The following is a 26,024-nucleotide window of genomic DNA, read 5'->3' as shown; positions in this document are numbered from 1 at the left end:
TGGTATAACAACTGTCATTATATTGTTCCTTAATTATGCACATGTATATACTCATGTCGACAAACAGTGTATTAATATGCAATTTTGTTTTACAGAATTCTCAATATTGAATGTGACGGCACGGAAATGTTCACATCCTGTTCCTCCCTCCCTCTGGACCCCTACCTCAGCACCTTGGTCTCTATTTTCTTATTTACTCAAAACTCCTTTTTATTATCATTTACATGCCTCTGTTCGGATGTTAGGTGGTTTGTGTGTAGTGACATACTATTATATACAGTTATCGCTGCTTCCACTATCTTAGTAGTTCCTTTAGCTCCTCCCACACTTTGCCAATCCCACCGCCCGCTCCTTAGGCATACTTTAATGAGGTGGAACGCACCTCCATTACTATTATGCAGCGCTGACACGCACAGTGTCACCGGTACTCATAGCGCGTCACTTCCGGTGACGCACTTCCGGTTTCGCGCCATGGACAGTCCCGCCCCCCAGGCATATAGCGGCGCTTCTTTTCCATGGCAGTACACATTAGAACCAGCGGTGGACACCGCGTTCTGGATCCAGCCCTCTGCCTGCACCCGGTAAGACCTGTCACCACAATCAGCGCTCCTGCACTTTTAGCCCTGTCATTCTCCATTTTAATTGGGACACTTTCCCCCTACAGGCTAAGGTATCCTTACATTTGAGTCCATCCTTGGATTCACATACCAGTGTGTATACCGTGGTTCACCACCACATTGGGTATGTACTTATATAGGATCATTATGGGAACCTCTCTTTGCCATATGTACTTAATGCTGTATCTATATATTTGGTTCCACATCGCGGTCATTCTTGGACGATTCAGGTCCACATATGTGAATGAACTATCTATTCATTTCATTAGATCCTATTTACTCTCCAGACGTTCACAGCACGGTTCAAGATACCGTTTTTCACCAACGTATCCCCATCCATATGGTCACTTGGGTTAGTTCTCTTATTTAACATTCTATTACGACCCCCACTAAATGTACCCAGCTTAATAGACACACTCTCTTCTTTAGGATCCACATAGGACCTTATCCTGATCTCCAGCCACACACTAATAGTGTCTTAGGGACCAAGGTATGAGTGCCTCTCTATATTCCTTTTTACCATCCCCATCCCTTTTCCCATCCATCACCATATATGCACAAATATATATCAGTCTCCTCATATTCTGTTATCCCTATGTATTGTATGGTTTTTTGATTTTTTGTTATTGTCATTGATATTATTTATCTTGTTGTTTAATATTACTGCAGTACACTGAAGAAGGTCAAAATCTCTGACCGAAACGTTTGTACGAGTGGCTGCCATTAAAACTTTTCATATAATTACAAGTTGAGTGCCAAAGTTTATTCTATATACTTGTGGGTTTGGGAACCCTCTTTGTGCACCGTCACAGCTGTGCCACGATTTATCACACTATATGAGGCGAGGATAAAGGCCCCTGATGGTGACAACAGCACCCTCCCTATCCCCCTCTGGGGGTATTAGGTTGAGACACCTCAGGTAGGGCCTGTACAGGCAGCATCCTACAGCTCCCAGCAATGGGCCAGCATACTGCGCCTGCATCCAGGGACCCCAGCCCAGCTGCGGGCTCCTGTTGGGGCCGGGGGGAGTGCAGGCAGGCATGGCACATAGACACAGGGCTCCCAGCGTCCCTGTCTCTGCGGCAGCACCAGCTCTCTACTGCCTCAGGGGGACCCCTCACCGGGCTCCCCCTTCCGCTTATAGCCCCACCGCCATCCTGCCTTCAAATCCGGAGGGGTCCGGTTCAGATCCGACCCCCTCCCGGACTTTCGCGCCGGCCTGGAGCCCTTCTGGGCCTCAGGCATCTAATTTAGGCCCCGGCTTCGGCCTAGCTGAAGCAGCAGCCTCCTCTCCGCCCCCCGGCCCGCTCCCCGGATGACAAATATGACACTCTACAGTGTCATACAAGGGGCAGATCGAGACAGAAAGGGCGGGTTTTTTATAGCCTTGCCGCCTTTTTCCAGCTCTCCGCCCCCTTCTCCTCCTCTCTCCTCTGTCTCTGCAGCCATTTTTGGCTGCAGATTAACCCTGCATCTCCCGGTCTGCAGGACCAGGACCAGGCAGCCAGTCTCCGGGGGGCACAGGACTGTGGATCTTCGGCGCTGGACCTCGGGGCACACTGGTGGGGTAAGATCACAGCTGGGTTATTTTTACTCAGCTGTGAATCCATATTACCTATAAGACTCCCCTGTAGGTTCTCTACCCCTGTAAGGTCCATCTGCTGGCAGCACCTCTGCACTTTGTGCACTATGCAGGGCTCAAGGTCCAAGAGAACCAGGCAGATCTGCTATTATGCATTCTGCACAGCCTGCGGGACCGCTCTCCCCAGTAGTAGCACGTACCCGCATGGTCAGAACTGTATACAAACTACTGTGTCACAGCCTCAAGAAGCCCCTGCCAATGCCTCGGTGTCTAATGCCACGCCGGAATGGGCTACTCAGTTATCGCAGTCTATAGATAACCTAACTTCCACATTGCTTCAGGCTCTGCAGGGTCATGCCCCGGCTATGACCGTTACCCAACAACGGGAGAGCTTGACTCAGGAACAAGATGACCCTGGCACATCCACGTCTAGGTCAGGACACAAGCGGATCCATAGATCAAGTCCATCTGCGTCATCCCATAGCACACGGTCATCCCCCTCTAGGGAGAGACACCGTAGCTCCAGGTCATCTAGACCGTCCCATTCCAGGGACAGACAATGCAGACCTCCGCAATCCCCAACCAGAGAAGGCCTCCTCCCCAGCCCACCCAGCAGGGGACGCCTCAGTGATACACAGGATTCGGAAGGCATCTGCGACTCTTACTCGGACAGAGAAACGGAGGGGTCCCTGATCCCAATCCCTCCTAGCAATACAGCGCTAGTTGAGGACATAATATCGTCCATCCATCGGGTGCTGGACATTTCTGACCCGCCACCAGAGGTCCCAGAACATAAGATCTCCTTTGAAGGACCTCTGAAGCCGCCTAAGGTTTTCTCTAACCACCCAGAGTTTAAGGCGATCCTTAAAAAACAGCTCTACAGCCTGAGAAAAAATCCGCTAATCGCGAATATCTGGGGGCGAGGTACCCCTTCCCACAGAAGGACACCAAGGAATGGACAGATCCACCTGAAGTGGATTAAAAGTCTCCAGGCTAGCAGCACAGACCCTCCTTTCACTGCCAGATAGCTCAACCCTCAGGGACGCAGCAGACCGGCAGGTAGAACGCATGGCTCGTTCAATTTTCGAGGCAGCAGGGGCATCCATGGCTCCCGCGTTCGCCTCAGCTTGGGCTGCCAAGGTCATCCTGACCTGGGCAAAGAATTTACAAGCCTTCCAAGCATCCGCTCCTGAACTGTCGGACCAAGCGGTTAAAATTGCAGTTGTAGCAGATTACATGCTCCATGCAGCTCTGGTTTCAGCAAGGGGAGTCGCGGGGATAGCATCAAACGCCATCACGATTCGGCGTATCCCTCTGGCTGCGGGAATGGAAAGCGGACGCAGCCTCAAAGGAGTCCCTCACGCACCTCCCCTACCTCAGTGGGAGTCTTTTCGGTGAACAGTTGGACACTATGATATCCAACGCCACAGGGGGTAAGAGTACTTCTCTTCCCCAACTGAAACCTAAACGCACTTACAAGAAGCGTAACCAAACTCGATTCCGATCCTTTCGGAATTCCTCCGGCTGGTCCGTCTCACGTCCGGTACAAAATCGTAACCGTTCCCCATGCAGGGACAACTCACGATCGACGCAAAGGTCGGACAAGACCTGGCAGTCAAAAGCAGGCCAGTCTAAGCCCAGAGGAGGAAAATCCAGACTTCTCCTCCTCATGACTCACGGACTCCGGAAAACACCACACCAGTAGGCGGCCGACTTTTGCAAAACCGCCAGCCAAGGCTCGAGCCTACCACCAAGCGGTCTCCTCGCTTTGTTAATCAGGAGTCATAGTACCGGTACCCACGACCGACCGCTTCCGAGGGTTCTACTCCAATCTGTTCGTAGTTCCCAAGAAAGGAGGCAGCGTACGGCCCATACTAGACCTAAAACAGCTCAACAAATATGTACGGGTCCGTCACTTCCGTATGGAGTCCCTTCGGTTCATCTTGCGTCCATGGAGAAGGGAGAATATCTCGCCTCCGTAGACATACGTGCATATACCCATTGCACCTGCCCATCAGAGGTTTCTCAGGTTCGCAATAGGCCAGGACCACTACCAATTCGTGGCTCTCCCCTTTGGACTCGCCACGGCTCCCAGAGTCTTCACCAAGGTCTGGCAGCAACCATGGACGTCCTGCATTCTAGAGGCATAGTAGTCGTTCCATACCTGGACGACCTACTCATCTAGGCTCCCACCTTCAAGGAATGCGAGCTCAGCGTCTCAATCACAACCGATACTCTCAGTCGCATGGGCTGGTTAATCAAACTACAAAAGTCATCACCAACCCCGAGTCAGTCCCTGACTTTCCTGGGAATGTTATTCAACACTTCCAGGGGTCTAGTGCTCCTTCCCAAGGATAAGGCACTGGCCCTCCGACTAGCAGATGAAGAAAGAGGGTCTCTTGTGAGACCCCCAGCATGGCTCCTTCCTCGACCCCCTATTATGGGGTGCCCAGTTGAAGTTGAGATGGCTATTCCCCATGCTGCTCCTTCCCCAGTCCCTCGGGTGCTGGTTCGAAGTCGAGATCCCCCCCCCCCCTTCCCCAATTCCCTTTGGTTTCTGGGTTGAGGTCGAGGCGAGGATAAAGGCCCCTGAAGGTGACAACAGCACCCTCCCTATCCCCCTCTGGGGGTATTAGGTTGAGACACCTCAGGTAGGGCCTGTACAGGCAGCATCCTACAGCTCCCAGCAATGGGCCAGCACACTGCGCCTGCATCCAGGGACCCCAGCCCAGCTGCGGGCTCCTGTTGGGCAAGTGGTCTTCAGCGGAAGCGTCCATGCCCATCAACATCCTGGAAATTTGTGCCATCCCTCTGGCATTGAGGGCTTTCCATCACTTACTGGCAGCCTCTCACATCAGGATACAGTCGGACAATGCCACGGCTGTGGCATATGTGACTCATCAAGGGGGGACCCGCAGTACCCAAGCGATGCGGGAAGTGCCACATATCCTCCGCTGGGCGGAGGACACAGGGTCGGTCCTTTCGGCGGTCCACGCTCCGGGTGTGGACAACTGGGAAGCAGACTTCCTCAGCTGACAAGGAATAGACTCGGGAGAGTGGTCTCTCCATCTCAAAATTTTTCAACAGATCTGTCTCCGCTGGGGGACCCCGGATGTGGACCTAATGGCATCCCATTTCAATGCCAAGGTCTCCAACTTCATTGCCAGAACACACGATCTGCGGTCGCTCGGAGCAGACGCTCTGGTTCAGGACTGGACCCAGTTCCAGCTTCTATATATTTTTCCACCTCTCCCCCTGATATCCAGAGTGGTGATGAAGATCAAACAAGAGGGAGTTCCAACCATCCTCATTGCACCGGACTGGCCCAGACGTACATGGTACGCCGACATCGTACAACTCACAGCAGACGCTCCCTGGCGTCTCCCCGACCGCCACGATCTTCTATCACAAGGGCCGTTCTACCACCAGAGGGGCTCTCAATTTGACGGCGTGGCCCTTGAGACCTGGGTTCTAACCCAGGCAGGGCTCTCGGCAGATGTCATTGGAACCATGACCAGAGCACGGAAACCAGCCTCTGACAAGATTTATTACCATACCTGGAAAGTTTTCTTTACCTGGTGCGAATCTCGTGGCCAGATCCCACTCCCTTATTCCCTACCCAAAGTTCTTGGTTTTCTCCAAGCGGGTCTGGAGGCCAGGCTGTCATTGGGCTCGCTTAAGAGCCAGGTGTCAGCCCTCTCAGTGCTTTTCCAAAAGCGCATTGCTACCAAGTCGCAAGTAAGGACTTTCCTTCAGGGGGTTTCCCGATTGGTTCCCCCCTACAGACGACCACTAGAAACGTGGGACCTCAACCTGGTCCTGACAGCATTGCAGGAACCACCCTTCGAACCCCTTAAGGAGGTCCCGCTCCGCTTTTCTCTCCCAGAAGGTGGTTTTTCCTGGTGGCAATCACCTCACTACGCAGGGTGTCTGAACTGACAGCACTCTCCTGCAGATGGCCTTTCCTGGTATTTCACCAGGACAAGGTAGTTCTTCATACGGTCCCATCCTTTCTTCCGAGGGTTGGTCCGGCTTCCACCTCAATGAGGAAATTTCTCTACCATCCCTTTGTCCGGTTCCGGTTCATAGAGTGGAGAAGACTCTGCATACACTTGACCTTGTCAGGCCTTTGCATATATACGTGTCTAGGACTGCGTCCTTCCGGAGGTCTGATTCTCTTTTCCTCCTTCCGGAAGGCGGCCACAAGGGTAGGCCAGCTTCCAAAGCTACTCTTGCCGGGTGGATCAAATCCACCATACAAGAGGCGTACCGCCTTAAGAATCCTCCTCTTCCAGCCGGTGTTACGGCACACTCTACACGGGCGGTAGGGGCCTCCTGGGCCATTCGGCACCAGGCTTCGGCACAAGTGTGTAAGGCGGCCACTTGGACTAGCTTACACACATTTACTAAACACTACAGGGTTCATACCCAGTCCTCAGCGGACGCGAGCCTGGGTTGACGTGTCCTGCAGGCGACGGTGCCCTAAGTGTACGGGCCTGTCTGCACAATATTCGTCCATTGCTTCCCACCCAGGGACTGCTTTAGGACGTCCCATGGTCCTGTGTCCCCCAATGAGGCGACAGAGTAAAGGAGATTTTTGTGTACTCACCGTAAAATCTCTTTCTCTTAGCCTCTAATTGGGGGACACAGCTCCCACCCTGTTGCCCTTTCCGGGCTGTTGTAACTGTTGAGTTCTCATATTGTTTCTTGAGCTCGTACATAGTTGCCTTCTTACAGGCATAATTATGTTATTCATGTTACGTTCCTCCTACTGCTTTGGCACAAAACTGGAGAAGGCTGATGCCGTCCAGGGGTGTATACTGCACAGGAGGAGCCACAGTTAATCTTTTTCAGATTATGCATAGTGTCGCCTCCTAGTGGACAGCAGCATAACACCCATGGTCCTGTGTCCCCCAATTAGAGGCTAAGAGAAAGAGATTTTACGGTGAGTACACAAAAATCTCCTTTTTTTTTTAATTGTATTTTTGTCCGGGTACATTTGTCTGTTGTGCACGTTAACAAAGTTTAGTGAATTAAAACAAATGATTGAATTTCATCAGGTTTTGGCACCAAAACGCAGCAAAACCTGATTCCTACGTTTTTTGCACTACCCATTGCTTTCAATGGTAGAAAAACACTGAAAAAAGTGACATGTTGTATTTTGCAAAAACGCAGCTCTTTGACAAAACAGTCCGGAAAAAAAACAAGGTGTGTGCGTGAGATTTCTGAAATCTCATAGACTTTGCTGGTTCTGTGAAACGCAGCTCAAAATTTGCATTTAAAAAAGCTGCAAAAAACGGAACATGTGAACATAGCCTTAGACTTAAGTAATATGTATTGGCTTTTGCGATTGATCCGGAGTTATTAACTCTGCTAGAATGAATTGATAGATGCAGTTTTGGCCGCAGGTGAATGTAGGTAATGAACAGGTCTATTTATCCAGCGGGTCGGTATGATATGTAGGTGTGTGATGGGTACGATCAGTATATGCCGTACAGGTATACTGTACAATTGATTGGTAGATGTAATTAATATTAATAACACGGTGATGATGATGAGCTCGTGTGCCGCCCACCAGTACTCTCACCTTTATGCTGCTGTATGGGTAATTGGCTGCTTTTTATTACAGCCCAAATGGGAGTTGGTGAAGGGAAATACATTGGCCAGTGGTATGGTCCAAACACTGTAGCCCAGGTGCTGAGGTACGTGAATATATCCATACACGCTTCATACAGCTTCTTTCATACTTGCAGTTCTCTCATGTCTCTCATTGCAGGAAGCTAGCCGCTTTTGATCAGTGGAGCTCGATGGCTGTTCACATAGCTATGGATAATACTGTTGTGACAGATGAGATAAGTGAGTAAGAACATCCATGTAAGACTGGTACACATCTGTGCATCTGCACTATTTAGTTTCCTTTCTCTGTCATAGGAACAGGACAGGGAAATTGACATAGTCCTGGATCGATCACATAACGGACACTATTGGCACCCAACAGACCCCAATTGCTTATTATAGGGGCTGTTGGGCTTCCGTCACTTTGCAGTAAAAATCTACAACAGTTTTTCCTGTGGGAACCCTCGCTAATAGACTGATGGGGTCCTTCTGCAGTTTTCATTGGGTCACGTATTCTCGTCAATGCAATTGTCTGATGGGTCAAATTTAGTGTGAAACTGAACATCCTTATATTTTCAATGTCCTCCAGTGTTGAAGTGCTATTATAGAGGAGTATGGTGTCTCATAATATGCACCTCCACTTATACACAGAGAAGGGAGAGGTTCACTCAGTTGTGGAGACGTCGTGGTCTTCCAAAAGTGATGACGCAGCCGCTGTGTACCCTCTACTGTACGTCATCCACAACATGAAGCAACAGAAATTGCTATAGAAGCTCTTCCTTTATCACCATAGGTGTTCTATAGGATTCATTTTCATTTAAAGAAGAACTTCCAGGAAAAATGTTTTCTGTTTAATCTATATGTATGCAGCGGAACGTGCATGTGCTCAAATACTTACCGATCACCATCTCCTTCTGTCCTGACGCTCGGACCGTTTTTTGCATACAAGAAAGATCACTGATACCTGAATGAGGTCTTACATTGAGAAAGCAGTTTCCGGCTCGTACAGAAGACGCTCCACTAGCCGGTAGTCTGAATGGCGGTCACGGGTTTCAGAAGAGGATTGGAATGTCACTGGGAATCAGAAAAGGTGGTGATCACAATTCGACCACGTGCCAACTACATCACATACATTTCAATGACAAATTAAGCAATAATTTATTTTGGAGAAGTTTGTTTTTAATTGCACCTAAAAGTATGAAGTGATTGGAGCATAGTGAAACCCCCGATAAGTCAGCCATTTCTTTTGTGCAGGGCGATTGTGTCGACTGGGAAGCTGTGACTCTGGGCCGCTGTGCAATGGTCACGATGGAGCTTCTAATTCACACAGGATGTGGAGACCTCTAGTATTACTCATACCTCTGCGACTAGGACTAAGCGAAATCAACGGAGCGTACATCGAAACCCTGAAGGTCTTTTTATACATATTTTTAGTTACATTTCTGACTTTGTACATTCTTTTTAGTACTATATTATTAGCTGTGGTATGTCATTGTCTTTTTCAGCACTGCTTTATGCTGCCACAGTCATTAGGCGTTATTGGTGGTCGGCCAAATAGTGCTCATTACTTCATAGGATATGTTGGTATGTATAACTGTACATGACACCAATATACAGAACAGTGCTATACGTGCATTATTTCCTTTATGTACTTAATATGAAATATGTGGCTCTCCAGGAGTGGGTCCAGTTGTGAAAGTGACTTTAGGGATCATGTACGGGAGCGTATTTGGGAACCATATTATATGGATTCTACACGCACTTCAGTGTGGCCATGGGTAGTAGCACAAAGATAGAATAATCCATGTGTTGTGCATCGCAAGAAAAAAAACTATGTAGCATAACCTATCCAACTCTTCCTTTAAAGCCACAAAAAATTGATCTGTGTATTAGAGCTTAAACTAAGCAGGGGCGATACAGTGCTCTGCGGTAAAAGCCAGAACGTGGAAATCCTTACCCAGAATTCAGTAGCCGTTCCTCTTTTGTTTTACAAGTAGCACTTACTCGCTGCACACAAGATCATAGAGCACTACTGTGGGATTCTGTGTGTAGCAAGTGTGCGCTGCAGAGAGGGATGAGAGCACATGCACACTGACACTTACATAAATACTATATTCCACAATATACAATAAAAACGCCACATACTTTCCTCCTGCACTGGCACTGTTCCAGTGATGTCAGCGCTTGGTCTCTCGAGACTTCCAAAAAAAAGTGAGTGTGAAGCGGCCCAATAGTGACTGTTGATGTCAGTAGGGCTCATGTGTTATAACATGATATTGGGAAACTCCATGCTGACATCACTGGGACCACGTGACCGCTGAGCAGAAGAGGAGCTGCAGGCAGGCGTCCCCGGCCGGGACGAGATGCAGTGCCAGCACCCAGGGCGTGCAGGTAGGTGAGTATGATGTTTTGTTTTTTTTTCTCAATAGGAAATATGCATACAGGGGCGGAATTGGGAGGCATGCATACAGGGACAGAACGGTGGAGCCATGCATACAGGGACTGAACTAGGGAGGCATGCATACAGGGACTGAATGGGGGATGTATGCATAACAGGACAGGGAAGAGGGAGGCATGCATACAATGACGGGGACAGGGGAGGCATGCAGACAGGGATGGGGAGGCATTCATACCAGGAGAGGGAAGGGGGAGCCATGCATAGCAGGACAGGGATGAGGGGACAATACATATCTGGCTTATACTCGAGTCAATAAGCTTACCCAGTTTTCCGTGGCAAAAGTATGTGCCTCGGCTTATACTCTAGTCGCCTTATACTCGAGTATATACGGTAGTATTTAGGAAGAGGTTCTTCGAATAGTTGGCGACCCTTTAATTGTTAATACAGCTATGTTTGTTTATGTGGATTGTTTTGGATATTATTTTTATTTGTTAGGAGCTTAGGTAGTTTTGCTCGGCATTGTGTTCCTGTCATAATTCATTATTACGTTGTAATGTATTCAACAGGAGATGAACTCATTTATCTAGATCCTCACACCACGCAACTAGCTGTGGAGCCCACTGATGGTAGTTATATAGCAGATGACAGCTTCCACTGCCAGCATCCTCCATGCCGGATGCATGTATCAGAGATTGACCCTTCCATTGCTGTGGTACGTGTGATTTAGGAGAATTGTAAATGCAAACATTTAATGCGCTTACTCATAAGCAACCAGTTCACGCTAAAAAATCTAACAAAAAAGATGCACACTAGAGTCATAATACGAAAAAGTACAATGTCTCCCCCCTCCCACATACCAAAGCTCACACAATCAACAGGCAACCCTGGCACACCAGCCTGACTAAAGGACTGAAGCGGGCTTCCAGGGTTGCTGAGCGGAGATGTAAAAGGTCCCATTCTAGTGAGTACTTCATCACTTTCAAACAGTCCCTCACTACTTTCAAGTCCACACTCACTGCAGCAAAACAAACATACTTGTCATCTCTCATATCCTCCCTGTGTCAAAACCCTAAACAGCTATTCAACACTTGCAATTCTCTCCTCCATCCCTCAGCGCCTCCGCCCTCTCCTTTCATCTCAGCTGCAGACTTTGCTTCATTCTTCAAGCAGAAGATCGATAACATCAGAGAAAGCTTTGGCCTACTGCCCCTACTTCCAACTACTCAGCCCTCCTCCAAAACCATCTTCTCCACCATTACAGAAGATCAACTTTATTCTCCAAATCACATCTCAGCACCTGTGAACTTGATCCAATCACGTCCCACCTCATGCCAAACCTAACCACAGTATTCATCCCAACCCTACCCCATCTCTTCAACCGGTAACTAACAACTGGTGTCTTCCCCTCATGTTTCAAACATGCCTTAATCACACCCATCCTCAAAAAGCCCTCCATTGACCCATCCTCTTTGGCTAGCTATCGCCCCACATCACTTCTCCCCTATACCTCAAAACTACTGGCACAGCATGTCCATTTTGAACTGTCCTTCCAACTCTCTTCCCGCTTACAATCTGGCTTCCGACCACACCATTAAACTGAAACTGGCCTGACTAAAGTCAACAATGATCTACTAACTGCCAAATCCAAGCGACACTACTCTCCTCCTCCTGGACCTATCTGCCTTCATCACTGTGAACCATTCCCTCTTATTACAGATTCTCTCATCTCTTGATAGCAGAGACTTACTTGTCCCTAGCTTGGATATCCTCATATCTACACTGTGTGCAGAATTATTAGGCAAGTTGTATTTTGATCACATGATACTTTTTATACATGTTGTTCTACTCCAAGCTGTTCAAGTTTGAGAGCCAACTACCAATTAAGTAAAACAGGTGATGTGCATCTCTGTAATGAGGAGGGGTGTTGTCTAATGACCTCAAAATCCTATATAAGGTGTGCTTAATTATTAGGCAACTTCCTTCCCTTTGGCAAAATGGGTCAGAAGAGAGATTTGACGGGCTCTGAAAAGTCCAAATTTGTGAGATGTCTTGCAGAGGGATGCAGCAGTCTTGAAATTGCCAAACTTTTGAAGCGTGATCACCGAACAATCAAGCGTTTCATGGCAAATAGCCAACAGGGTCGCAAAAAGCGTGTTGGGCAAAAAAGGCGCAAAATAACTGCCCATGAATTGAGGAAATCAAGCGTGAAGCTGCCAAGATGCCATTTGCCACCAGCTTTGCCATATTTCAGAGCTACGATGTTACTAGAGTATCAAAAAGCACAAGATGTGCGCTACTCAGGGACATGGCCAAGGTAAGGAAGGCTGAAAAGGCTGACTTTTCAAAGGTTTTATGGACTGATGAAATGAGAGTGACTCTTGATGGGCCATATGGATGGGCCAGAGGCTGGATCAGTAAAGGGCAGAGAGCTCCACTCCGACTCAGACGCCAGCAAGGTGGAGGTGGGGTACTGGTACAGGCTGGTATCATCAAAGATGAACTTGTGGGACCTTTTCAGGTTGAGGATGGAGTGAAACTCAACTCCCAGGCCTACTGCCAGTTTCTGGAAGACAACTCCTTCAAGCAGCGGTACAGGAAGAAGTCGGTATCGTTCAAGAAAAACATGATTTTCATGCAGGACAATGTTCCACCACATGCCTCCAACTACTCCACAGCGTGGCTGGCCAGTAAAGGTCTCAAAGAAGAAAAAATAATGACATGGCCCCCTTGTTCACCTGATCTGAACCCCATAGAGAACCTGTGGTCCCTCGTAAAATGTGAGATCTACAGGAAGGGAAAACAGTCAGCCTCTCGGAACAGTGTCTGGGAGGCTGTGGTGGCTGCTGCACGCAATGTTCATCGTAAACAGATCAAGCAACTGACAGAATCTATGGATGGGAAGGCTGCTGAGTGTCATCATAAAGAAAGGTGGCTATATTGGTCACTAATTTTTTGGGGTTTTGTTTTTGCATGTCAGAAATGTTTATTTCTAAATTTTGTGCAGTTATATTGGTTTACCTGGTGAAAATAACCAAGTGAGATGGGAATATATTTGGTTTTTATTAAGTTGCCTAATAATTCTGCACAGTAATAGTTACCTGCACAAACAGATATCCTTCTAAGATAGCCAAATCTAAAAAAAATACTCCAACTTCCAAAAATATTAAGCTTTGATATTTATGAGACTTTTGGGTTGATTGAGAACATAGTTGTTGATCAATAATAAAAATAATCCTCTAAAATACAACTTGCCTAATAATTCTGCACACGGTGTAGTAGACTGGATATTCAGCGTCTCCCACTCACACACCACCCCATCATCTCGCCCCCTATCTGTCGGTGTCCCGCAAGATTCAGTCCTAGGGCCTCTGCTCTTCTCCATTTACACCTTCAGCCTGGGACAGCTCTTAAAGTCCCATGGCTTTCATTATCACCTCTATGCTGATGACACACAGATCTACATCTCTGGACCAGATATCACCACCCTACTAACCAGAATCCCACAATGTCTGTGTGCTACTTCATCTTTCTTCTCTGCTAGATTTCTAAAACTTAACATGAATAAAGCAGAATTTATTTTTCCACTATCTTACACATTCCCCTCCCCCCAAAAGTGCTATGTATCAACTTAAATGGCTGCCCACTCTCCCCAGTCACACAAGCTCCTTGCCTTGGGGTAACTCTGGACTCTGATCTCTCCTTCAAACCACACATCCAAGCCCTTTCCACTTCCTGCCAACTCCAACTCAAAAATATCTCCCGGATCTACACATTCCTCTACCAAGAAGCTGCAAAAACACTAGTGCATGTCCTTATCATCTCCCGCAACCGCTGCTGCAACCTTCTGCTTTGAGGCTCCCCTCTAACACTCTCGCACCCCTCCAATCTAACCTAAACTCCGCTGTCTGACTGATCCACCTATATTCCCCCCCCAAATCCTAACCTTGACAAATCCATCCACAACCTGTCTCCCCCATACATCTGTGACCTCGTCTCCCGGTACTTACCTGCACGCAACCTCCGATCCTCACAAAATCGCCTTCTCTACTCCCCTCTCATCTCCTCTTCCCACAATCGCATAGAAGATTTCTTATGTGCATCTCCCATATTCTGGAACTCTATATCCCAACACATCAGACTCTCACCTACTGTGGATACCCTCAAAAGGAACCTGAAGACCTATCCCTTCCGACAAGCCTACAACCTGCAGTAACCACCGATCGACCAAACCGCTGCCCTCACCTACTGTAACCTCACCCATCCCTTGTAGATTGAGCCCTCGCAGGCAGGGTCCTGTATCCTCCTGTACCAGTCGTGACTTGTTTTAAGATTACTTGTTTTTTATTATGTATACCCCTTTTCACATGTAAAGTGCCATGGCGCTATAATAATAATAATAATGTATACTCATATTCTAAAAAAGGTATATACATTGTTATATAGAGTACAGAAAACCTAAAATGCTAATAAAGAAAAGCACAGATTATTCTATAAAGGGAACCTAACAGCTGATGCATACTGCCCAAGCTATGGGCAGCAATGAATCAGACATTGGCTCTGTCATTCCAGACTGATCGATTTTACTTTCTCCTACGCCTCATTGGGGGACACAGGACCATGGTGTTATGCTGCTGCCACTAGGAGGACACTAAGTAAACAGAAAGATTAACTCCTCCTCTGCAGTATACATCCCTTCACTGGATACAATTTCAACCAGTTCTTGCTTAGTGTCTGTAGGAGGCACTTGGGTCTGTTTTCAGGCCCCAACTTTCTTATTTTAATTTTTATTTTAAAGCTTTTAGTTTTCTGTAAATTTTTAATTTTTTACTTAACGGAGTGAAGGGGGCGACGGGTTCCTTTTTTAATAGGGTCCGCTCTTCCCCGAACCATCAACAGGCGAGCACGGCGAGTATACCTCCCCGTCCCTCTCCTGCGACGTATGGGGCATGCCTAATCTACGCTAGGGCGACGGTTCCTATACGGTCCCGCTCTCCCCCCTGTAAGATGGCGAGCACATGGAGTTTACCTCTTATGTGCATCTCCCGGGCTCCACCGCACTCAAGCCCTCATCTTGGCGTCTCGTAGTCCCCACAGTAGCCGTTAGCCCCCTGTGGCAGGCGCAGAAGAACCCTGCAAAATCTCCATGCGGGAGGCACAGCTGTAAGTCCCCTGAGAAGGCAAGCATGCTTCAGGAGGCTCTCCGTCCCCCGACACGGGGAGGATCGATTGAGCTGGAGGTGGTCCCTCCTTCAGTGAGTACTATCTTCCTTACGCTGCCGGCGTGGGAAGAAGCGGTCCGGGGGCCCTGGGGAGAGGTACCGCTGGCTAGATGCCAGCGACGATCGTTAGGCGCGGCGTCGCGGCCGCCAGAGCGCTTCGCCGGCCGGCTCCACTAATTTAGTCCCCGGCTTCTCCAGCCGGACTAGGCCGCAGTTCAAAAACCCCGCCCACGCCGGAGCCCCGCCCACTGTTCAGGCGCTTCTCGTTTTGAATGAGAAGAGCCCTGCAAATCTCGGGCGCCATCTTGGGACTCCACTGCTACAGGGAAATACAGCCGAAAACGCTACCTCCCTCTCTTCCTCCCTGGGGACACCAGTTCAGGACCGTGGGTAAGCTGCTCCGCTACATAGGGAAAAGCTTAACCCCTTCCCTGCTCACATAACTGCTACTGCGGTTTATCGGAGATAGACATTCACTATGTCTCAATCTATGGACGCAAAAAAGGGGACAAAAAGCACACTGTATTTTTTACCATTTGTGCCACTTGCAAGTCTGCTTTGCCAAGTGCCCACAGTACCCCCTTGTGCCAGAACTGTGACCTGGCCAGTGCGCAGCTGCCTTCTGCCGCCACTTCCTATGTCGTCTCCTGAGTGGGCCGCGCACGTTCAGTGGAATCCTTGGTCAAGGCATTGGACTCTTTCCGTGGGTCCTCCTTAAACCAGAATTCACCTCCGTCGGCTGCGACGGAATCTGGTAACGGCGCGGCGCTGTCCGACCACAGGGGGCACACCGTTGTACGGGACTCCCGGGGTTCCAGGAAAAGGACCCTTTCCCCATCTCCCGTACATGCTCGAGCTTCAGCTTCTGCAAGCTCATCTTCTCGCTCCCCCTCCCCTGAGGGTCGCAGCGTACAGGGCTCAGTATATGAGTCGGAGGAATCTTTAACCCAAGACTCCTCTATTGGTCAGGCATTAATGGTGGACGATGAATCTGCTTCCTCTCAGGAAAACGCGTCCAAAAGATATTTGCTAATCACCCTGAGTTTCAGGATATTATCCAAAACACAGGGAGCACCCAGAAAAGCGCTTTACGGCTCAAAAAGCCACGGAAGCTAAATATCCTTTCTCAAGGGATCTGGTGAAGGGCTTACTTCTTTCTCCTTCTGGATCCTGCCGTGTCGCGGCTTGCATCCAAAATAATCTTCTCTCTGTCAGACGATTCATCGGTCAAAAACCCTTCTGACCGCCAGATTATTTGGCTCGCTCAGTCTTTGAAGTCTCAGGAGCAGCCCTCCTTGCATCCTTTGCAGCTTCCTGGGTAGCTAAGGCAATGGTGGCCTGGGCTGAGGTGTTGACCTTTACCGTCCACGGCAGTAATCTTCCCCCAGAGACGGCCAGACTAGCTAACCAGTTAGCTCAGGCCGGAGATTTTGTTGTTAGCGCCTCCATAGATGCGGCTAATTGCGCAGCGCAAGCGGCTGCTAACGCAATTTCCATCGGGGGGGCCCTATGGCTCCGCGACTGGTGAGCAGACTCTGCTTCCAAAAAGTCGCTGACCTCTCTTCTTTACTAAGCGGGTCGTTTATTTGGGGGAAAACCTAGACCAAATCATTTCTGACGCTACCGGAGGAAAAAAAAAAAAAAAAAAGTGAATTTCTTCCCCAGCAAAAACCGGCCCGGCCCTTTCGGAATCAGCAGCAGTTTCGATTCCGGTCATTTCGTAACAACTCCAGTTTGTCGTCCTCTTCCCCTGGTTCGGGACGTCGGGACAACAGAACTTCCCAGGTCTCATACAGACCAAACCGTTCCTGGAAACCCGGACCCAGGCCGTCTGCCCCTGAGCCGTCCGCATCCCTTAAATCTTCTCAATGACTCGTTGGCGTGTCCGGCGGACACCGACAAAGTAGGCTGACGCCTTCTTTTGTTCCGTCAACAGTGGCTCTCGGTCGTTCACGACGAGTGGGTCAGAGAGCTCGTGTCTTCCAGATACAAAATCGAGTTTTTCTTCACGCCATACAGGCGCTTCAAAAGGACGGTGTCATCACTCCAGTCCCTCGAGACCAAAGGTTCACGGGGTTTTACTCCAACCTTTTCGTGGTCCCAAAGAAGGACGGGACTCTACGGCCCATACTGGATCTCAAACTGCTAAAACAAATTCGTACGGGTCCGACACTTCAGGATGGACTCCCTCCGTTCCGTTGTCGCGTCCCTGGAAAAAGGAGAGTTCCTTGCATCCACAGACATCAAAGATGCCTATCTACACATCCCAATTTTTCCCTCTCATCAGCAGTTCCTGCTCTTCGCAGCCCAATAAGAACACTTCCAGTTTGTGGCCTTGCCCTTCGGACTTGCCTCCGCCCCCAGAGTCTTCACAAAGGTCATGGCGGCTGTCATGGCCATTGTTCACACTCGGGGAGTGGTAGTCCTGCCATATCTGGACGACCTATTAATCAAAGGTCCGTCCCAGTCTGCCTGCGAGGAGTCGGTGAGCATCACCGTGGATTCTCTTTCTCGCCTGGGTTGTAAGATCAACTTCGAGAAATCATCTCCAGTGCTGGCCCAGCAAATCTGCTTCCTGGGCATGATTTTGAACTCTTCCCGCGGGCTGGTCATTCTCCCTCCAGAGAAGGTTCTATCCTTACAACAGGGAGCGCGCAGGCTCTTCCGCCCAGTCCCTCACTCCATTCGCTTTGCGATGCGCATCCTCGGGAAAATGGTTGCGGCGATGGAAGCCATTCTGTTTGCGCAGTGCCATCCCCGTCCCTTGCAACAGGCGCTCCTTTTAGCCTGGGACAGAAGCCCGGTTTCTCTCGACCGTCGCTTTCATCTACCCCCACAGGTCCGGCAGACCCTCAGGTGGTGGACACTACAGTCTTCCTTGAACCAAGGGTAATCCTTTCTTCCTGTGCGCTGGTTAGTGGTGACTACCGATGCCAGCCTTTTTGGCTGGGGTGCAGTTTTTATTCACCACACGGCACAGGGTCGTTGGTCCACGAGAGAGTCACGTCTCCCAATCAATATCCTGGAAATTTGAGCGATCATTCTCGCTTTACACAACTTTCACCACCTTCTCGCAGGTCATCCCATCAGAATTCAATCTGACAACGCCACAGCCGTGGCGTACATCAACCCACAAGGGGAAACCCGCAGCAGAGCAGCCATGCGCGAAGTCTCCCACATCCTGCGCTTGGCAGAGACCAATCACTCGCTACAATCGGCGATCCACATACCGGGCGTGGAGAATTGGGTAGCGGACTTCCTCAGTCGCCAAAGTCTTGCTTCGGGCGAGTGGTCCCTCCATCCGGAAGTCTTCCAGCAGATTTGCCTTCGCTGGCTGACGCCGGATGTGGATCTCATGACCTTGAGGTTCAACAACCAGGTTCCCCAGTTCATTGCCCGTTCCCACGATCCTCGCGCCATCGGGGCAGATGCCCTGGTTCTGTCGTGGCATCCGTTCCAGCTGCCATACATTTTTCCGCCCCTTCCTCTGCTTCCGAGAGTCATCAAAAAGATCAGAGCAGAGGGGAGACCGGTGATTCTCGTCGCGCCCGACTGGCCGCGCCGAGCATGGTACGCGGAACTCGTCCAAATGGTCACCGACACCCCCTGGCGCCTTCCAGATCGCACGGACCTTCTCTTCCAGGGCCCAATTTGCCACCAGAACTCTGGGGCCCTGTCTTTGACGGCGTGGCCGTTGAATCCTGGATTTTAGCCCAAGCCGGATTCTCTCCGGGGGTTTCTTCTACCATGATTCGCGCTAGGAAACCTGTATCCATGCGCATTTATCATCGCACCTGGCGTATCTTCTTTTCATAGTGCAATACCCATGGACGTTTGCCCTTAGTCTTTTCCATTCCGTCCATTCTGGAGTTTCTCCAATCAAGTTTAGAGTCAGGCCTTGCCCTAAGCTCGCTCAAGGGACAAGTGTCCGCCTTGTCTGTTCTATTCCAACGAAGGATCGCTTAAGACGTTCATCCAAGGAGTCTCCCGGGTGGTCCCTCCTTATAGAATGCCTTTGGCGTCATGGGATCTTAACTTGGTTCTCGGAGTTCTTCAGGAGGCCTCTTTCGAACCATTGCAGGACATCTCTCACCCTCCTCTCATGGAAGGTGGTCTTTCTAGTGGCAATTATGTCAATTAGGAGAGTTTCTGAGTTGGCGGCTCTCTTGCCGACCCCCCCCCCTTTTCTGAATTTGCACCCATACAAGGTGGTTTTGAGAACCTCTCCCGAGGACATTGTCTTGCCGTCTTTCTGTCCTGCACCTACTCATTGTATCGAGAAAGCTCTCCATACTCTGGATCTGGTTAGAGCTCTTCGGAGGTGCATATCTCGCACGGCTCCCTTCCGTAAGTCGGATGTCCTCTTCGTGCTTCCGGAGGGACATAGGAAGGGTCTACCTGCCTCAAAGGCCACTCTAGCCAAGTAGATTTGTTCCGCTATTCAGGAATCCTATCGTGTCAGGAACACTCCTGTCCCAGCTGGGATTAAGGCGCATTCCACCCGGTCGGTCGGTGCTTCTTGGGCCATTCGGCACCAGGCGTCCGCACATCAGCTTGTAAAGCTACGACTTGGTCCAGTCTGCATACTTTCACGAAGCACTACCTCATCCATACTCAGGCTTCGGCAGACGCTGCCCTCGGCAGGCGCATTCTGCACACAATGGTACCTCAGTAAGCTGGTGGTACATGGGGTATTAGCATATTGCTCCCCACCCAGGGACTGCTTTTGTACGTCCCATGGTCCTGTGTCCCCCAATGAGGCGTAGGAGAAAAGGAGATTTTTGTGTACTCACCGTAAAATGTTTTTCTCCGAGCCACTCATTGGGGGACACAGCACCCACCCTGTTAGCCTGTTTTGGCTTGTTGTTACTTCTTTGGTTTTGACATAGTTTGTCTTTGTTCATGCTCCTACTGCTTTACTACCGAACTGGTTGAAATTGTATCCAGTGAAGGGGTGTATACTGCAGAGGAGGAGTTAATCTTTCTGTTTACTTAGTGTCCTCCTAGTGGCAGCAGCATAACACCATGGTCCTGTGTCCCCCAATGAGTGGCTCGGAGAAAAAGATTTTACGGTGAGTACACAAAAATCTCCTTTTTTTTACTGATGAAAAAAACACTTAATAAATTGTGGGCATTTTTCTGTATAAACAAAGACCAGTGTGAATGGAGCCTTATTTTGGTATTTTGTAGTTAGAAAGTGAGCTGCCCAAAAGTAGAATCAAGACCAGGGTGGATGTCGCCAACTTCTGGACATGCATTCTGAATTACAGTAGGAAGAAAAAAATCCACATTGTCCACTATGGGTGGTTATTGTGTTTCATTGCCAATAGTGTTGGTAATATCCTGAAAACATTCTCATTCTTCTCTTTACTATAGGGATTCTTTTGCAGTTCTGAAGACGATTTTGATGACTGGTGCCAGCGCATTAGAAAGGTCAGGGAATTTCTAAATTCACGGAACTAGCTGAGGGCTTCTTCTTTTTTTTTTTTTTTTTCTTTTTTTGCACCCTCAGCCGATGCTTGTATATGCCACTTTGGGGTACATTTTGGAAAGTGCAGTTACCAGAATATGGCATTTCTGACATTTTGATATTTTCTCCAGGTCAGTACGATTATGAAGATACCAAACTTAAGAAATAAAAATTCAGAAGTTAAAAAAATATATATATATATATATATATATATATATATATATATAATTTTTTAATGAATTGTCACCTTTTTTTTGAGACCTGTAAGCAAGCTCGTTGTGTGACCGGTGGGACGGTTTTATTGATTCCAGCCTTGGGTCGATACAATTTTATTGCATTCTTTTAGTGAGGAATAGTGACTATTACGACATTTACTTTATTGGGCTGATTAATTTTATATTTTGATAGATCGGACCTTTATGTACATGACGATGCCAAATGTTTTTTTTCTCTCTTTATTTCTAAAGGGGAAAGTGGTATATATACGGTATATATATTTTTTTAAACTTCATTTTTTAAACCCTAAAGGGGACTTGAGTCTGCGTTCTTTATATGCTGCAATATACAACAGTATTGCAGTGAATAGATAATCATGATTCTCTTCTGAAGCTCAGCCTGTGGGTGAACTTCACACAAGGACTATTATAGCCGTTATACAGGGGTCTTTTGCAGGCCCCTTCTGGCATGTTAACCCATCGAAACACTGATCACAGCACTGAGACTAATCCAGAGACGGTGCACGTGAGTGTACAATGACCTTACTTAAATGCCCCTGTCATAGATTGACATCGGCATTTAAATGGTTAAATTTCAGCAATCGGAGCCAGATCCATTATAGGCAGATGTTGGCTATTGTAAGACAGCTGGCATCTGCCTGATACGAAGCAAGATCAGCTCCTGAGCCGGCCTCGTACTTTCCTTAGCTACCTATGATGAAAATGTGCATTATAGGTTGTTAAAAGATTTTTCCAGTACTTCTATATTGATGACCTATTATGATAATAGGTCATCAATATTTGATCAATGGGGTTGTGGGGTCCAACCCTCACAATCTACTGTTTTCAGTCCCAGCAGAGTCTGGATGTAAACGGTGCACTGAGCAGAACTCCGCAGCTCCCGGTCACTGTTTCGGGGCTGTTGCTGGATAGTGCAGACATACTGCTATTGAAAAGAATAGAATAGGAGCTGATCTGGAGACTTCCTATGAAAAGTGTACGGATCTGGGCTGATCACATGAATGCAATGATATATTGGGTTTCTTTGCAGATATCACTTACTGGGGGATCTCTGCCTATGTTTGAAGTGGTTGACCAGCTGCCGCTCCATCTATCAAACCCTGATGTGCTCAACCTCACTCCAGGTAAGTGCAGCCACATTGCTTGTATTAGGGGTAAAACTATTTCAGCCTTAGGCCATGTTCCCACGTACACACTGCTTTTTTTCCACTGCATTTGTTTTGTGCAGAAAATCTGCATTTACCAGTTCAAGCAAAGTAGGCGTGATTTCAAGAAAACACATATTTATAAATTCTATTGAACTGTATGTTTTTTGGGGCCCACTCCCACCTCCCCCCACTAAGCTTTTATGGGAAACCTGAAAAAATGCATGTAAAAAGCTCAATTGTATTTTTGTTTACTGCAGACTCCCAGCATTCCTGCATTAAAAAAGCACAAAAAAAACCTGCTTCAAATCTGCAATAATGCATCAAAAAGGGAAAAAAGTGTATAAAAAACACAATAGTCAAAGCAGACTAGCCAGTATACACCTGCAGAAAAGTTGCGGGGAAAAAAAATACATCATCGTGCCTTAGAATTTGGCCATATAGTAATTTACGTTCATATTGTGGACACTTCTATTTCAGTTCTGGCAGAGGGAATGGTGGAGGGGTTTCTTACTTTGTAATTACTAATAATTAGCCTTTTTGGTAATACTTTCAACTCTGATAAATTGCACCACCTGCACTGTATATCAAAAGTATACACAACCTTGTTAAAATGGCAGTTTTTGTCATGTAAAAATAGCATGCCGAAACCAATCATTTCAGAACTTATGTTTAATGTCACTTATAAGGTGTTCAAATAAATTGAAAAATAAAGAAATAAAATAATGTTGTTGCATAAATATGCAAATCCTTAAACTGATACTATTTTGATGTACCCTCTGAATTTATGAAAATGTTTTTGGTTTTTTTAAGTAGGTGTCTATCAACATGGCACATCTAGAACTTACAATCTTTGCCCACTCTTACTTGTAGCAGCGCTCCAAAGCTATCAGACTGTGAGGGCATCTCCTGTGTACAGCGGCCTCTTCAAGTCACCCATATTTTCTTGAATTCAGGTCTGGGCTCTGGTTGAGCCATTCCAGAACTTAGATCTTCTGACCAAAGCCATGCTTTTGTTGATCTAGAGGTATGCTTAGTTTCATTGTCATGCTGAAAGGTGAAATTCATCTGTAGCTTTTAGCGGAGACCTGAGGGTTTTATTGCAAAGATGACTGATATTTGGACCTGTTCAGATTTCCCTAAACCTTGACTAAAACCCCAGTTCCATGTACCAAAAGACAGCCCTAAAGCATAATGTTGCCTCCACTATGCTTCATTGTGTATGGTGTTCTTCTAAGTGATGTGCAGTTGTGGCTTTGCCCCAAACATATCTTTTGGAAGTATGTCCAAAAAATTCCACATTGGTTTCATCAGACCATGGCTGTTTCTCCACGTGCTTTTGGCATACATGCTGTAGGTTTTGGCAAAACATAGCTGAGATCGAATTTTTCAATTAAAAAAGGCTTCCATTTTCCCTACCTCAAAGGCAAGACATACAAAGAATACTGGAGATTGTCACATGCAGCACACAACCAGTACTTGACAGAAATTTCTGCAGCTCCTTTAACGTTGTTGTAGGCCTCTTGGCAGTCTCACAGACCAATTTTCTTGTGTCTCCATGAATTTTTGAGGGACATCCACTTCTAGATAATGCCCTTTTAGTGCTAAATTTAAGACAACTTCAGTGTTCCGTGATGTATCTAATTCCATGGAAAATTTTATTCCCTTCCGATTGATAACTTTTAATCGTAAAATCCCTTTGCAGTGTTGTAAACTGTTTATGGACCATGGATTTTGCTGTAAGACGCAACTAGGAAACAGTCAAGAAAATCCTACTAGAACATCTAAACTTGATATGGGGTTAATCATAATAATTGTAAATGGTGATAGCTGTGTACTGACCACTAATTAATATTAAATTGTGATTGGCTAATTAGTTTTGTTGTTTTTATTTCCACCCACTCCTAAAGTGATTTTAGTTTGTTTCCCAATAGATTTGTACAAATTATGAGTGACATTAAAGGTGGAATAAGTTCTGAAATTATTTTATTGGTATGCTTTGTTTTTTTTTTTTCGTTACATAACAAAAACATGGCATTTTAACAGGGGTTTGTGAACTATTTATATCCACTGTATAAAAATATAATAAAACTTTTAGACTTAAAAAAAAAATAAAATAAAATAACAACTCATGCTTGTGTTAGATTCCTCAGATGCTGACCGCCTTGACAGATTCTTTGACTCAGAAGATGAAGAATTTGAAATTTTATCTTTTTGAAGAAAATAAAAGACTAACATGACTTATAAAAAGGGGAAAAGGTTAATATTCCACAGTGATGAGACTGCTGCTTCTTTCCTCTTCATAAGAAACTACAAACATTGCTGGATATAAGAACTGTCCTGTATACAAAGCCCTGTATCGTAAGACGGTGCCTAACGCTAGGGTGCCTAACGCTAGGGTGCCCAGACGCGTCCAGGATCGAGTGCATTGTTTGGAGTCAGTTTTGTTACATTCCACGTGCAAAGATAAGAGAAGGAAGTCTGGCCATCTGTGAAGATGTGGAATACTCCATCACGAAGATCAGGATTCTTGGCTGGGCAGACTTTTCTCATTTGGTACCATCAGAGAGAATATACATCTTCTAAGTTTACTGGGATGAAAAATTCCATAAAAAGCCTTTAATTGCCTTCAGTGACAAATGTTTTTTTGTTTTGTTTTTTTTCTTTGTGATTGTTTGAAATTTCTCCATTGTCTTCAGCTTACGCCTTGCTCGGTCTTCTGACCAGATCACAATATGCTGAAAGTACTCAATGATTCGGATTTAGACCATCATGAGGACAGCGCTTGTTACTAACTTTCAGTATAGCAGTCGCCTAGTTAAATGGATGTAGCCATCCTGTGACTTAAATATTTATTTCAATGTTATTAAAAGTTTCTCCAGCTGACTTTATTTTTAAAAAGATCCAATTAACGGGATAGTAACACTTTAAAAAGCAAAAATGTCATCCTCCGCAATCTTGTTTTGTCTTAAGGTACCGTCACACTCAGCGACGCTGCAGCGATATAGACAACGAGCCGATCGCTGCAGCTTCGCTGTTTAGGTCGCTGGGGAGCTGTCACACAGACAGCTCTCTCCAGCGACCAACGATCAGGGGAACGAGGGTAAACATCGGGTTACTAAGTGCAGGGCTGCGCTTAGTAACCCGATATTTACCCTGGTTACCATTGTAAAAAAAAAAAAAACACCGATACAGCGATGTGTCCACTTGTAACCAGGGTAAACATTGGGTTACTAAGCGCAGGGCCGCGCTTAGTAACCCAATATTTACCCTGGTTACCATTGTAAAAGTTAAATAAAAAAAACACTACATACTCACATTCTGATGTCTGTCACGTCCCCCGGCGTCCACAGGGTTACGCGCTGCTGCTCAGAGCTTCCTGCACTGAATGTGTCAGCTCCGGCAGTAAAGCAGAGCACAGCGGTGACGTCACCGCTGTGCTCTGCTTTGACCCAGTCAGTGCAGGAAGCTCTCGGCAGCAGCGCGTAACCCTGTGGACGCCGGGGGACGTGACAGACATCAGAAGGTGAGTATGTAGTGTTTTTTTTGTTTAACTTTTACAATGGTAACCAGGGTAAATATTGGGTTACTAAGCGCGGCCCTGCGCTTAGTAACCCAATGTTTACCCTGGTTACAAGTGAACACATCGCTGTATCGGTGTCACACACGCCGATCCAACGATGGACAGCGGGTGATCAGCGACGAAACAAAGTTCTGGACTTCTAGCTCCGACCAGCGATA

The 26,024-nt window shown here is 47.2% G+C and overlaps 1 protein-coding gene across 4 annotated transcripts in view; it reads left to right on the top strand.

The window, feature by feature from the left end:
* The window catches only part of ATG4B (autophagy related 4B cysteine peptidase), a 53,310-nt gene extending 28,141 nt beyond the window's left edge, over window positions 1-25,169 (top strand). For all 4 annotated transcript variants that reach the window (XM_077290970.1, XM_077290971.1, XM_077290972.1 and 1 more), the window contains exons 6-13: window positions 7,829-7,901; window positions 7,976-8,055; window positions 9,070-9,227; window positions 9,321-9,399; window positions 10,780-10,925; window positions 20,809-20,865; window positions 22,169-22,262; window positions 24,428-25,169. In XM_077290970.1, the coding sequence (XP_077147085.1) occupies window positions 7,829-7,901; window positions 7,976-8,055; window positions 9,070-9,227; window positions 9,321-9,399; window positions 10,780-10,925; window positions 20,809-20,865; window positions 22,169-22,262; window positions 24,428-24,501 (761 nt within the window). In that variant the 3' untranslated portion in view covers window positions 24,502-25,169. The remainder of the gene's footprint in view (window positions 1-7,828; window positions 7,902-7,975; window positions 8,056-9,069; window positions 9,228-9,320; window positions 9,400-10,779; window positions 10,926-20,808; window positions 20,866-22,168; window positions 22,263-24,427) is intronic.
* Window positions 25,170-26,024: the final 855 nt, after the last annotated feature.

The sequence above is a fragment of the Ranitomeya variabilis genome, chromosome 2, assembly GCF_051348905.1.
Source record: "Ranitomeya variabilis isolate aRanVar5 chromosome 2, aRanVar5.hap1, whole genome shotgun sequence".
Classification (NCBI taxonomy): Eukaryota; Metazoa; Chordata; class Amphibia; order Anura; family Dendrobatidae; genus Ranitomeya; species Ranitomeya variabilis.
Note: the sequence above shows the minus strand (reverse complement) of the source record. Positions and strands in the feature narration are given on the sequence as shown.